We start from the raw sequence: 12162 nt of genomic DNA, 5'->3' as shown, positions 1-12162 counted from the left end.
TTATATCATCTGTAAGCTTTATCGGTTCAAAGTGCTTACTTTTGAAAGGGCTATAATTGAAAGGGCATGAACGGGTCACTAATCACGAGTGTATGCATAATTTGAACAGCCAAATCTTAACCAATTTTTGTCTTACAAAAAAAAATTCAAAATATTTAGAAAAGCAAAACCAACATTTTTTTACTCTTTGAGATTTTTGGTATCACTAATAATTTTTAAGTTATTTTTATCTAAATTAAAAAAAAATTAAAACCAAATTTTTTCAAAAATAAGCACTTTGAATCGATGAAACTTACAGATCAGATATAAACAATACATAAGTAAAGTAACTTGTGAAGCGGTAACAATTAATTTTATTTGGGATGCTAATTAGGGGCGATTTCACGATTTTTTTACCAAAAAACGGGACCAACTTTATTTTGAGCATAACTTACTTTTGATGCTAGTAGAAACTTGTTTAAAAAACAAAAATAAAGCTTTTTAAACACTTTTAAAAAGTTGTAATGAGTTTTCCCCGAAAGTGCTTCATTTTTTTTATTTCACGTTGAAATATTCGATTTGCAATTTGACGAATAAGAACCTACTTTTCATGAGATACAACTCTACTTCTACTGGGTCTATAGACTTCATACATTCACATTTTTTTTCACATAAACATATTTTTGCTAAGAATATTTTTTCAATAAAATACTTTGAGTTATTTGCGAAAAACCGTCTTAAAACGTGTTTTTTTTTGTTGAAAAACGAACATATTCACTCACAAATAACTATAAAAGTATTGATTTAGTGAAGAAACTCTATCGAACAAAAGTTACTTAGAATTAGTCGGTTTATCTATTTCCGGACGTATTTTGAACGTATGTTTTTTCACCCCCGAGAAGAGGTGAAGCTCACCTCCAGGGCAAAAGCACACATCAGTTCAATATCAATTTTTTTCTTTGGCATGTTAGCTATGTGTATGCCAAATTTCATGTCAATCCAAGCGGTTCTTTAAAATTCGCAACAAAAACCGTGAGTAAATGGACGAACATTACTTAACCATTACAAGAATTCTTTTATAATTTCTTAGTCAATATTATATTGTTAAAAATTGTTATTAATTTATTTGATGAAATTAAATAAAACAACTGAAGGCTTAAATAAAAAAAAACAAATATCATTTAGTAGGTACATACCGTATCGTTAGTCTGGGTAAAATTACTAAAATCCGTATACGGTTTCAGTCCAAATGCTCTTCTAGCTGAGTTAAAATCAGGTAGGCCATGATCTCTACCTCTCTGTATATTAACAGCCATCAAATCCCTTCTGGGGAACTCCAAAGGCCCAAAAACATTTCCTCTTAAATCTTCGACAATCTGATGATCTTCCCTTTCTGATAGTTGTGAAGACATGCCCATAAGAATTCTGTCCATGTTAATTAAAGATTGGTTATCATCATATTTTGTAAGCATAGGATCTTGAGGTCTCCAAAAGATATTACAAGTTCTTATAGCATTCTGCTTCCAGTTACTAAAAGTAGTCTTACAACCCTCTCTAGCGTAATCTCTTAAATATACCCCTGGAAGTACCTACAATGAAATATTAGTTCAACATCGCAATTTTTATTCCTTAAAACAAACAACCTATCAAGCACGGAATTGTTGGCTGTTACTCGCCATTTTCCACCTTAAGCATTTGCCCAAATATTTGCTAATCAATGCAGTTAAATCCATCCTTTCCATCAGTTCCCTATTAGCAATAATTGACCAAAAGGTATGATAGTGCCGGCTTCAGAAATCATTGCTTTTATCGGCATGTAAGTACACAACTTGACATGACATAATTTCATGTTAAATTCATGCGTGATGCGCATCACGGTCGACTATATAGGTGACCGTATCGCGAATAATAATTAAAATTCTTAAATACAAAATACAATTAACAATTTACTGGTGTCGCATTTCTTTCACCGACCAACAATAACATTAAATTTTTATTACTTATGTAGTGTTGATAACGTGAACAGTATCAAATATCAAGTCGTAGACATCTGTATTGATTTGAAATAATAAATTTATTATAATATACATATAGTTTTATATTGTAAAATATTTGGGAAAAAAAGTTAATTTTTCTCATTTACTGTCCGCGTTCGTTGTTGAGAGTGTCTGTCGAAGGGAGTTACAGGGTACAGGTTCATATATGGCCGAATAATTTTTGTTTTAAAAATCGTCCGTATAGAGGTGTCCGGCGAAGAGAGGTGTCCGTTAAGAGAGAGTTTACTGTACCAAAATTATTCAACGCGGAGTTAAACCCGGAAAACCACAGAAAGCATACCTATACAGTAAGTGCCACCCTACTAGATACATGGGTAGGTACCTAATTGCTATGCTTATGGGCTAATCCGGTCCGTTCTCTGATGTGACTTTCATCTCTGTCATGTACTGTCAATAAAATATTCAAAATAATTGTTTTTCCATACAAAAAATGCATTAATTAGTAGTATTGTTGCTCTGCTTTAAAATAGCTTTACTTAAACACCAAGAATATTACAATACTTAAAAACTTTTACAACTTTAACAAAATGACAGCTATAAATGTCATTCACAGCTGATCTATTAACTGTCAACTTTATATTATGTTGATATGCAGTTTCTATAGATATTCTGTCGTTCTAAACGTCACTAGACATAAAAACAAACATTGCAACAAGTGAAGAGTCCAGGACTGTAATAGCTCAATGTTCCTATGTGTCTAGTAGGGTGGCGGTTTTACAACTTTAACAAAATGACAGCTATAAATGTCATACACAGCTGATCTATTAATTGTCAACTTTATATGTTGATATGCAGTTTCTATAGATATTCTGACGTTCTAAACGTCACTAGACATAAAAACAAACATTGCAACAAGTGAAGGGTCCAGGACTGTAATAGCTCAATGTTCCTATGTGTCTAGTAGGGTGGCGGTTACTGTATATATATATATATATATATATATATATATATATATATATATATATATACGCATATATAGCTTTAAGCTTTAATTAAAAATATATATCTTATACCAATGTGTGTCCAAATCGGAAAGCCGCACTCTGGAAAAACTGGTCTATTTGTGGATCTATACTGGCATCATATCTGACATAGTCTCCAAAAGGGTTGTCTTCATTTAGCAATTGTGGTAACCACTCATACAAGTAAATCCTCTGTTGCGTTGCTACTACCCACTTTCTAGCCTCGTTGAATATTTTTTCAGAAGACCAATCTGGGTGATGATGGTATATGCGCTCCGCCAAATAATTATGCCAGCGGAACCACATTATTCCAAAAGTTAGAAGGAACGCGTTTTCGTTTCCTCGGGGATTTCCCAGTTCTAAAATATTTGATGTTAAAAGTAAATAGGCTAAGTTTTTACCTCAAATACCACAAATTATAAATTTCTCCAAATCTACTGAAAAACTGGACATTTCACAACATCTGGCAACAGCGCCTTCCATAAGAGCCTATGTATTAGAGCGAGATAGAAAATCAATTTTTCCCCAGATTGTAGGGAAATTTTAAAAAAAAATCCAAAGTTCATTCTGGTCATTTTTTGAGCTTTTTGTGGTGTGGGTAAAACGGCTCGTCGGTGTTGTTATTGGTCCGATTGGAGCATGTGAGACGTTAAGTGAAAGGGGATTGGGCATAGATGAATTTTTAAGACAAAAACAAACATGACAGCATGCCAAAAGGGCATTGCTTATATCTCAGCTGTTATTGGTCCTATTTGGCGTTTGAGGCGTTAAATGAAAGGAAATTGGACATCGAGGGTAATAGAGAAAAAACAAACATGGCAGCATTGCACAACGAAGATACGATATAGTGACTCTTTGGAAATGCCGCCATATTTATTTTTCTATGAAAACCATATTTGTCATCCCCTGCCCTTTGCAATGACCACTCATTGAAATCTGGGTAAAAATTGATTTTCTATCTCGCTCTAACATTTAGGTTCTTATGGAAGGCGTCGTTGCCAGATATGGTGAAATGACCAGTTTTTCGGTAGATCTGGGAAAATTTATAATTTGTGGCGTAGAGTACCTACTCATAGCCTATTTACTGTTAAATAATTTGATTTTATCCATATTGTATTTACTTACTAAAAAACCTAGCCACTTTGGCAGTTTCATGTTGCTTAACATACAAAGCGTGGTGAAATGGGGGTGGTGGGTTAGCCATCGGTAGTCTATTGGTGTTATATTCTGGGAATAATCCATCATGTGAGGAAGCTAAACGTCCCCTACGATCTACCGTTCCATTCGCGTATGTTCGTAGCTGATCTGACCATTGTTTGGTGATGCCATAATGAAGACCTCCATCTATGTATGGTGTTATTTCGTTTAACTAAAAAATATAGAATATATACGTATTAATCCATTTATATTTTATGTTGTCTATATCTGGGCTGGACACGTTGCCAGAATGAAGGACGGAAGATGGACTCGCAAACTAGTTGAATGGAGACCAGGAGCCGATAAACGTAGCAGAGGAAGACCACCAACACGATGGCAAGATGACTTACGAAGGACAACAAAAAACTGGGTACAGCAAGCACAAGATAGAACACTTTGGAGACAAACAGGGGAGGCCTATGTCCAGCAGTGGATTGAGAGAGGATGATGATGTTGTCTATATCACATAGGTGAAACAGCCGTGTTCAATAACGCCAAATCAGATAGCACAGCAACTTCTTCTGAATGACAAAGCAAACCATCGCACAGTGGTCCAAAAACCCGAAAAGATGGCCAAAATATGAAAGCTTTCTTTGATTTGCATGAAATTAGGCATCCAGCGGTATTTGAGGTCGCTAATTACGAATCCGAAGTCTAAATTGCAAAAAAACAAAATGGCGGATGTAATATGGCGGTTTTATGTATTTTAAATATATGTAATACCGTCGAAATTTGATATCCGGGGGTTTTTGAGGTTGCTGATTACGAATCCGAAATCGAAATTTCAAAAAACAAAATGGCGGATGCAATGGCGGATTTTTTATTCCAACGTTAAATTCGATTATTAATCATATGAAAGTCAAAACTAATTTTTACTTTATTTTTCAACAATACTGTACCTGACACTTTTATCTCTGATTTTACCCTATGATACTGAAATAACTGAAGATTTACAGTCATAACAACTCCCTGAATGCTACGGCATGATCTGTTTATTCTGCGTTGTTAACGATTTATATTGAAACTCATAGCGCAGAGCGCTTGTACAAAAAATTCTCACAAAACCAAAGGGGCAGATAGTGGCAGCAAATTTTTTTTGAATCTTAAAGAGAGAAATATAAGCTAAAAGATGATTATAGTAACATCTTGGAATTCGTTGGAATATATAACTATTTGCCTATCTAAAAATTTAATTTTTTCAAAATATTTACTCTCTTATTACTTAATTTCAACTTAAAATATACTAAATATAACGGACATACAAATATTTTTATTTTATCGGCTTTTATTAAAGATGTATCCACGAATATCCTCCATTTTGCAGAATTGAATTTGCGCACTTCGTTTTCGAGATACAAGCACAAGACTGTACGTATAAAATATTCGTTATTCTTAACTGCGCTTCTGTTCCGTAAGAAGGTCAACTTTGAACTGATCTGGAAATTCAGATATACCTACGAGATATAGCTCTAGGGTTGCCAACACTGAATAGGGAATTTAATTCTCTTTTAGAAAATATAACAATATTCTCGAAACGTTGAATTTTTTTTTTTTGACTTTTGGCCAGCTTTTCGGGATTTTGGACCACTGCATCGTTGCAAAGCACCAAAGATGATAAGCACTCTAGAACAACTCTCTTGTGAAAGAGAGACAACACTTGGAACATACTGACGGGCACAAATATCTTGGAGTCATACTAGACCGGTGACAAACATATAAATTCCACTGCCAGAGTACAAGACAAAAGGTTACTATTAGAAACAACCTTATCCGGAAACTTGTAAGGAGCATATTATGGTGTACAGGATTTATATTATCATTCCAAAATAAAAGCAACTCATATTCATTTAATTTTTAAATATCTTAAAACAAAGATTGCCTGTTGTTGTAAATAACTAGGTGACACAGATTTCCCAATATAATGCACTTGTTTCAAGAACACCTTAGTCAGCTATTTTGATATAATTATTTCATTAGGTCGTATCGTGTCAACAATCATAATAAACAATTGGGATTGATTATAGATACGTAACAAGTAAAGAAAGAGATCATTCATTATTCAGCATTCATTATTCAACCATCAAGCTAGTTAGAATATAGACTTTCGTCGACCAACTAGTTACTGTTCTAATTAGCAAGTGTTCAATAAATAAAATATGAACAAGTAGTGTTTTACCAAGACAACCCTCACCTCCAGTTAGTTAACTACCCCACAACAACCGAATTCTTTTATAATGGGGTGCAAACCCACAGGTCTTAAAACCAACAGCTGACGCCTTGTATTTCTCAGCAGGGGAATATGCCTGTCCCATGTGGGGTAGATCTAGATACGCCCAAAACAAGTCACCACTGCATTAAATGAAACATGTAGAATAACAACCGGCTGTATGAAATCTACCCCTCTATCTCTACTGTACCGGGCAGCTGGATTCGCATCACCAGAAGACCGTAGATGCGCCTCGCAGTATGTGGAGAAGTTCAGGCAAGAGAAATCTAAAGGACCGAAGTACTATTATAGATCTCTATAGGTCGGAAAGCAAAATTTTTGGTAACAAACCTTTAAGCTGAGCCTTCTATAATTTGCAAGCCAAACAGACCGATAAGTAGTAGACTTGGGTGATTCTACAATATGCGTTTTACACCTATCTACTCATCTATAGGTAAAAATCCAACAAATTTTTTTTGCTTCCTAGTACTCAACACATATTGACGACAATGGGTGTACCTAAACACTTGACTCACCTTATTAGCAAACTGTACCAAGATAACCTGGCATATATTCGACTGGACGGATACCTGTCTGACAAATGCACTTTGGAGAAGGGAGTACGCCAAGGATGCGTTTTATCTCCCTTATTATTTAACATCTATTCGGAGTTCATAATGCGCAGAGTCTTGGATGGTTGGGAGGGAGGAGTAAACCTAGGTGGTGTTAAGATATCTAACTTGCGTTTCGCAGACGACACTACACTTCTAGCCTCTACTCCAGAAGAAATTATTGAATTATTAAAAAAACTCGAGGTAGAAAGTGCTAAATTTGGACTCATGGTTAACTACAACAAAACCAAAATCATGGTTATTGATCGCCAACAACAGTTTCCTGAAACCCAAACTATTGCGGGATGCGAGGTAGTCTCATCTATGATATATCTTGGAGCTCTAGTTAACAACACAGGCAGTTGTGAACCCGAAATTAGAAGACGCATTCAACTAGCAAGAGCAGCAATGAGTGAACTAAACGGGGTCTGGCGTGATCGTCACATTACTATGACAAACAAAAAGAGACTCGTTTCAACTCTGGTCTTTTCCATATTTTACTATGCATGCGAGACATGGACAGTCAAAGAATCAGATAGACGACGTATAGACGCCTTTGAAATGTGGACATGGAGACGCCTGCTTCGAATTCCATGGACGGCTCGCCGTACAAATGTCTCGGTTCTGGATGAAATTAAACCGGATCAGCGTCTCTCCAGTACCGTTTACTCTAGAATTTTAAAGTTCTTTGGTCATATCCATCGGAGTGATCACAAAATGGAGCGGTTGGTGGTCCAAGGAAGGCCTCAGACTCAACGCCAACGCGGAAGATCTCCACAGCGATGGGCGGACATTACTAAAAAGCTTCTCAACAAACAGTATACTGAGGCAATACATGTAACTGATGACTTATCAATCAAACTGTCCGAGCTGCTGAAGCCCAATTATGAACCACAACACATCTACTAAGATGTTAATGACTATGATGATGACTCAACATGTGAGTAAAACTAAAATAACTAGAAACAGCTTAAGATTTAATTTATTTCGGGGGCTACCACCACATTAGTCTAGTCGCAACATAGGGGGTCCCGTGGGCACTTTTAGGTCGCCGCGATTTGATGGTGATATTATAGGTTTTTTAGGTCGGTGAATCCAATGGAAGTGGTCTGGAAGCCCAAGTGTGGTTTGTTTAATTGTTATTAACAAATTATGGTAAAATTAGGTGTTTTTCGGGAATTATTAGAAGCCCTGTAAATAAATTGATAGTGTTAAGGTCGTCTCTGATGTATTTTTGGTCGCTTAATCGAATGCGACTAGTCGCGATTACTCAAAATGTGTTCTTATTTTGTTAATAACAAATAAATTGTTTATTCGCCGAAAAGCTCTAAATGCGCTATCTACAGCAAGTTTGTAGTCTTTTTCCTAGTATTTTTATACGCTAAATCGATTGTCACTATTCGTGATAGCTTAAACCACGTTCCGACTTTGTTATTAATAAATTATTGCAAAAATCACGGTTTATAGTACGTTTACGCACGGTTTTTGCTCTAAATTTTAAAAAATGACTTGGAATGGCATGCACGTAGCTAACATGTCAAACAAAACAAATTATATTGTGCCGATGTGTGCTTTTACCCTGGGGGTGAGTGTCATCCCGTTTCGGGGGTGAAAAAGGAAATCTTTAAAATAAGTCCGGAATTGGGTAAACTGATTAATTCTAAGCAACTTTTGTTCTATACAGTTTTTTACTAAGTCAATACTTTTCGAGTTATTTGCGAGTGAATATGTTCATTTTTCAACAAAAAAAAAACAAATAACTCGAAAAGTATTGACTTTTCTCTAAAAAACTGTATAGAACAAAAGTTGCTTAGAATAAATCAGTTTATCCACTTCCGGACTTATTTTAAAGGTTTCTTTTTTTACCCCCAAAAAGAGGTGAAATTCACCCCCAGGGTAATAGCAGACATCGGCACAATATCACTTGTTTTGTTTGACATGTTAGCTACGTGTATGCCAAATTTCATTTCAATCCAAGTGGTTTTTTTTTTTTTAATTTAGAGCAAAAACAGTGAGTAAACGTACCATAAACCGTTATTTTTACAATAATTTTTAATAACAAAGTTGAAACGTGGTTTGAGCTCTCACGACTAGTGGCAATCTATTTAGCGCATAAAAATACTATGAAAAAGACTACAAACTTGCTGTAGATAGCGCATTATTTCGAGCTTTTCGGCGAATAAACAATTATTTTGTTATTAACAAAATAGGAACATATTTTGAGTAATCGCGACTAGTCGCATTCGATTCAGCGACCAAAAATACATCAGAGAAGATCTTAACACTATCAGTTTATTTACAGGGCTTCTAATAATTCCCGAAAAACACCTAATTTTACCATAATTTGTTATTAATAATTAAACGCACCACATTTGGGCTTCCAGACCACTTCCATTGGATTCAGCGACCCAAAAAACCTATAATACCACCATCAAATCGCGGCAAGCTAAAAGTCCCCACGGGACCCCCTATGTTGCTACTAGACTACATAATATATGTTTCTTCTTTATAGAGTCATCAGAACTGCCTGTAGTGTACCCTAGACCAGGAGGGTACACCACAGCAGTTATTTTTATTAGGCGATTACTTTTATTACTTTACCATTATTTTTAAGAGACCATTAGAATAATGAATTCTATACTAATCCGTTTTTTATAAACCTCAAAAACTATTCCGTATTAACCAGCTACAAAAAAGGAAAACTTGGAATATTTAGTGTTAGGCATTCTGCACACGGAGCGTATCGTCATAGACGCGTATTAGATGCGACGTACGAAAGGCATACGCTTTCGTGCTGCTCACTTGTGTCTTTATGGAATACTGTACACGAAGCGTAAGCGGCGCGGAATCGTCAACGCAGACAAGCTTCAACGATGTCAGTAGCTTGCAGTACGCTTGAGTGTTAGAACACCTTTTTTGAAGGAACTTTATGAGAATGGCGGATCAAATATTAAAATTTGTCCAACTGATTGAAAATTATGAGTGTTCATATAATATTACCCAAACAAGAGTACCCAGAAAAATGTGTGGAATTTAGAGTCATCTTCCGACAACTCTTTGGCGGCAATAAATAACCTTCTGTTGTAGTTTTTGTAGATATAAGGATGCACCCAAAATTTCCTCTTTCTTTTTTTTTGCGGTGGCGAAGATAATTTAACATAACAAATGTTAGTCCTCTTCATCACTTAACATATTTGCAACTACTGTAAAAGCACGGAAAACCTTAAAACAAGACGATCACATGACGCTTGCAAATCGAATCGTTTGCGGATTCTAAGGCGTAAAGGAATCGTCGCTGCATGACGAAACTTATACGCGTCTATGACGATACGCTTCGTGTGCAGAATGCCTTAAACTAGTAGAATGCTACACTGAAAGTATTTTTTGCTGAAAAAATGTACACTGTCTTTATTGTAACTTGCAAAATATGTAGATAACTATTATAGTACTTACTTGTTGTCGTGGATTGTTAGGGCTGTACCCAGTCCTCATGTCATATCTTGTTCTTAGCAGAGGTAGTTTTGAATGTTTTGGATGCTCTAATTTATATGTGTGATTGTCTGGGATGTCTATATTAAAGTACTCAGGTGGACATGCAGGTCTTTGAGCATCTAAAATCTCTTCGACTACTTGCTGACCTTTAAAAAGAAAATTTAGTCGTGAAATTAGTCTGGCGGACTATTTTTCCTTCAAATTTAAGTACTAAAGAACAAAAAAAATTGGTCCCACGAGTGTATCCTCAAAGTTCAAAATCAAAGTTTTAGCATTAAAAAGTGGACATTTTTTGTGGAATTCGACATATACAATAATTAAAAATCACAAAAATTCTTTAGTGGTGAGTAAGTTCATAGGAAGGACTAAATGAAGAGCTCAATATGTTTCTTACCAAAGAATACAAATAAGGCATTCCTTCCAATGTTTGATTTCTGTCCAATAGCACCACTAAGTAACTGATCACTCAGCACCAATGGATTAGGTCTGTCAGATCCAGATGGTAAGTAGGTACCATCTTCATAAGCAGCTGGCCACCTCCTTAATAAAGGTCTGTCTAAAAAATTGGAAAAATAAAAATATTTGATGTTGCTAGTTATGGTTACATTTATAAAATTAACTACTCTTGTCGTTTCCCCATTACTGAGGATCGTGATTTCTTCCAATATTCCTAACAATGTATCTAGATTGGTCTCTATCTTCAGCTGCTCTTAGAGCTTCTCAGAATGAGTTTCCAGCTGAATGCTTTATTTGGTCAGACTATCTAGTTGGTGATCGTCCTCTTGATCTTCTCCCCGGAACGTTTCCAGAAACAATTAATCTCTCCAAACTGTCATCACCTCTGCGAACCACGTGACCAAAGAATTGCAGACATAGTGTGGACAGCCTTTTTTTAATATTGAGTTGGTTTGTCCTATGAGCTGTCCAAGCTATGCGCAGCATTCTCCAGCACCACATCTCAAAGGCATCAATTTTTTGGCGCTCGCATGCGCGAAGAATCCAAGTCTCTGCTCCGTATAGAAATATTGAGAATACAAGGGCATTCGCCAGTCTCATCTTGATATTATGAGAGATAGATCTGTCTTTCCAAACTTTAGTTAGGCGACTCATCGCATTTTTTGGGTTTACTGTAAAGAGACCGAAATCATTAGACCGAAAGCAGTAGACCGAACTCATTAGACCGAAAAGCACTTTACCGTAACCTCACTAGACCGAACAGCAGAAGACCGAAAAACTTGGAATATTTAGTGTTAAACTAAACTGCGCGTCATAGAAAACGGGCACCCTAAAAAATGGGTTATTTTTGATGTCGCGTATCTCATAAACCTGTTGTCCGATTTAAGTGATTTTTTGAATATCTTATAGCCCTATTCTTTGTCAATGTCCCTGTAATAATATTTTTGCTAAACAGGTAAATTTTCATTGTATACCGGGTGTACCAATCAAACTGTGTTTTTTTCTCAAAGTTCGCAACACCCTGTGGAATATTCTAGCATTTATAAAATACTGAAATTAAAACCCAACTATAGCCTCAGGTTTTCTTAACATTCTGTTTTTTGATTCATTCGCTTATGTTGGATAATACAAAAGTTATGTACTTTAACAACTAGGCATGCTCTTTATCAGTACAGGGTGTTTCTAAAGAAGTACGACAAACT

The 12162-nt window shown here is 35.7% G+C and overlaps 2 protein-coding genes across 3 annotated transcripts in view; one reads left to right on the top strand and one right to left on the bottom strand.

Moving 5' to 3' along the window:
* The window catches only part of LOC114325142 (protein Abitram), a 187100-nt gene that overhangs the window by 118025 nt on the left and 56913 nt on the right, over positions 1-12162 (top strand). The window lies entirely within an intron of this gene.
* Positions 1-12162, bottom strand: part of LOC114325141 (dual oxidase 1) — a 78959-nt gene that overhangs the window by 45850 nt on the left and 20947 nt on the right. Inside the window, exons 3-7 of one of the 2 annotated variants that reach the window (XM_050663523.1) lie at positions 10899-11060; positions 10466-10650; positions 4124-4367; positions 3050-3357; positions 1176-1568 (exon numbers count right to left, since the gene is read on the bottom strand). In XM_050663523.1, coding sequence (XP_050519480.1) covers positions 1176-1568; positions 3050-3357; positions 4124-4367; positions 10466-10650; positions 10899-11060 — 1292 coding nt within the window. The remainder of the gene's footprint in view (positions 1-1175; positions 1569-3049; positions 3358-4123; positions 4368-10465; positions 10651-10898; positions 11061-12162) is intronic. The other variant, XM_050663524.1, reaches the window with a different exon arrangement.

Source organism: Diabrotica virgifera, chromosome 10, assembly GCF_917563875.1.
Source record: "Diabrotica virgifera virgifera chromosome 10, PGI_DIABVI_V3a".
NCBI classification, from domain to species: Eukaryota; Metazoa; Arthropoda; class Insecta; order Coleoptera; family Chrysomelidae; genus Diabrotica; species Diabrotica virgifera.
This window is presented reverse-complemented; position numbering and strand designations above follow the sequence as displayed.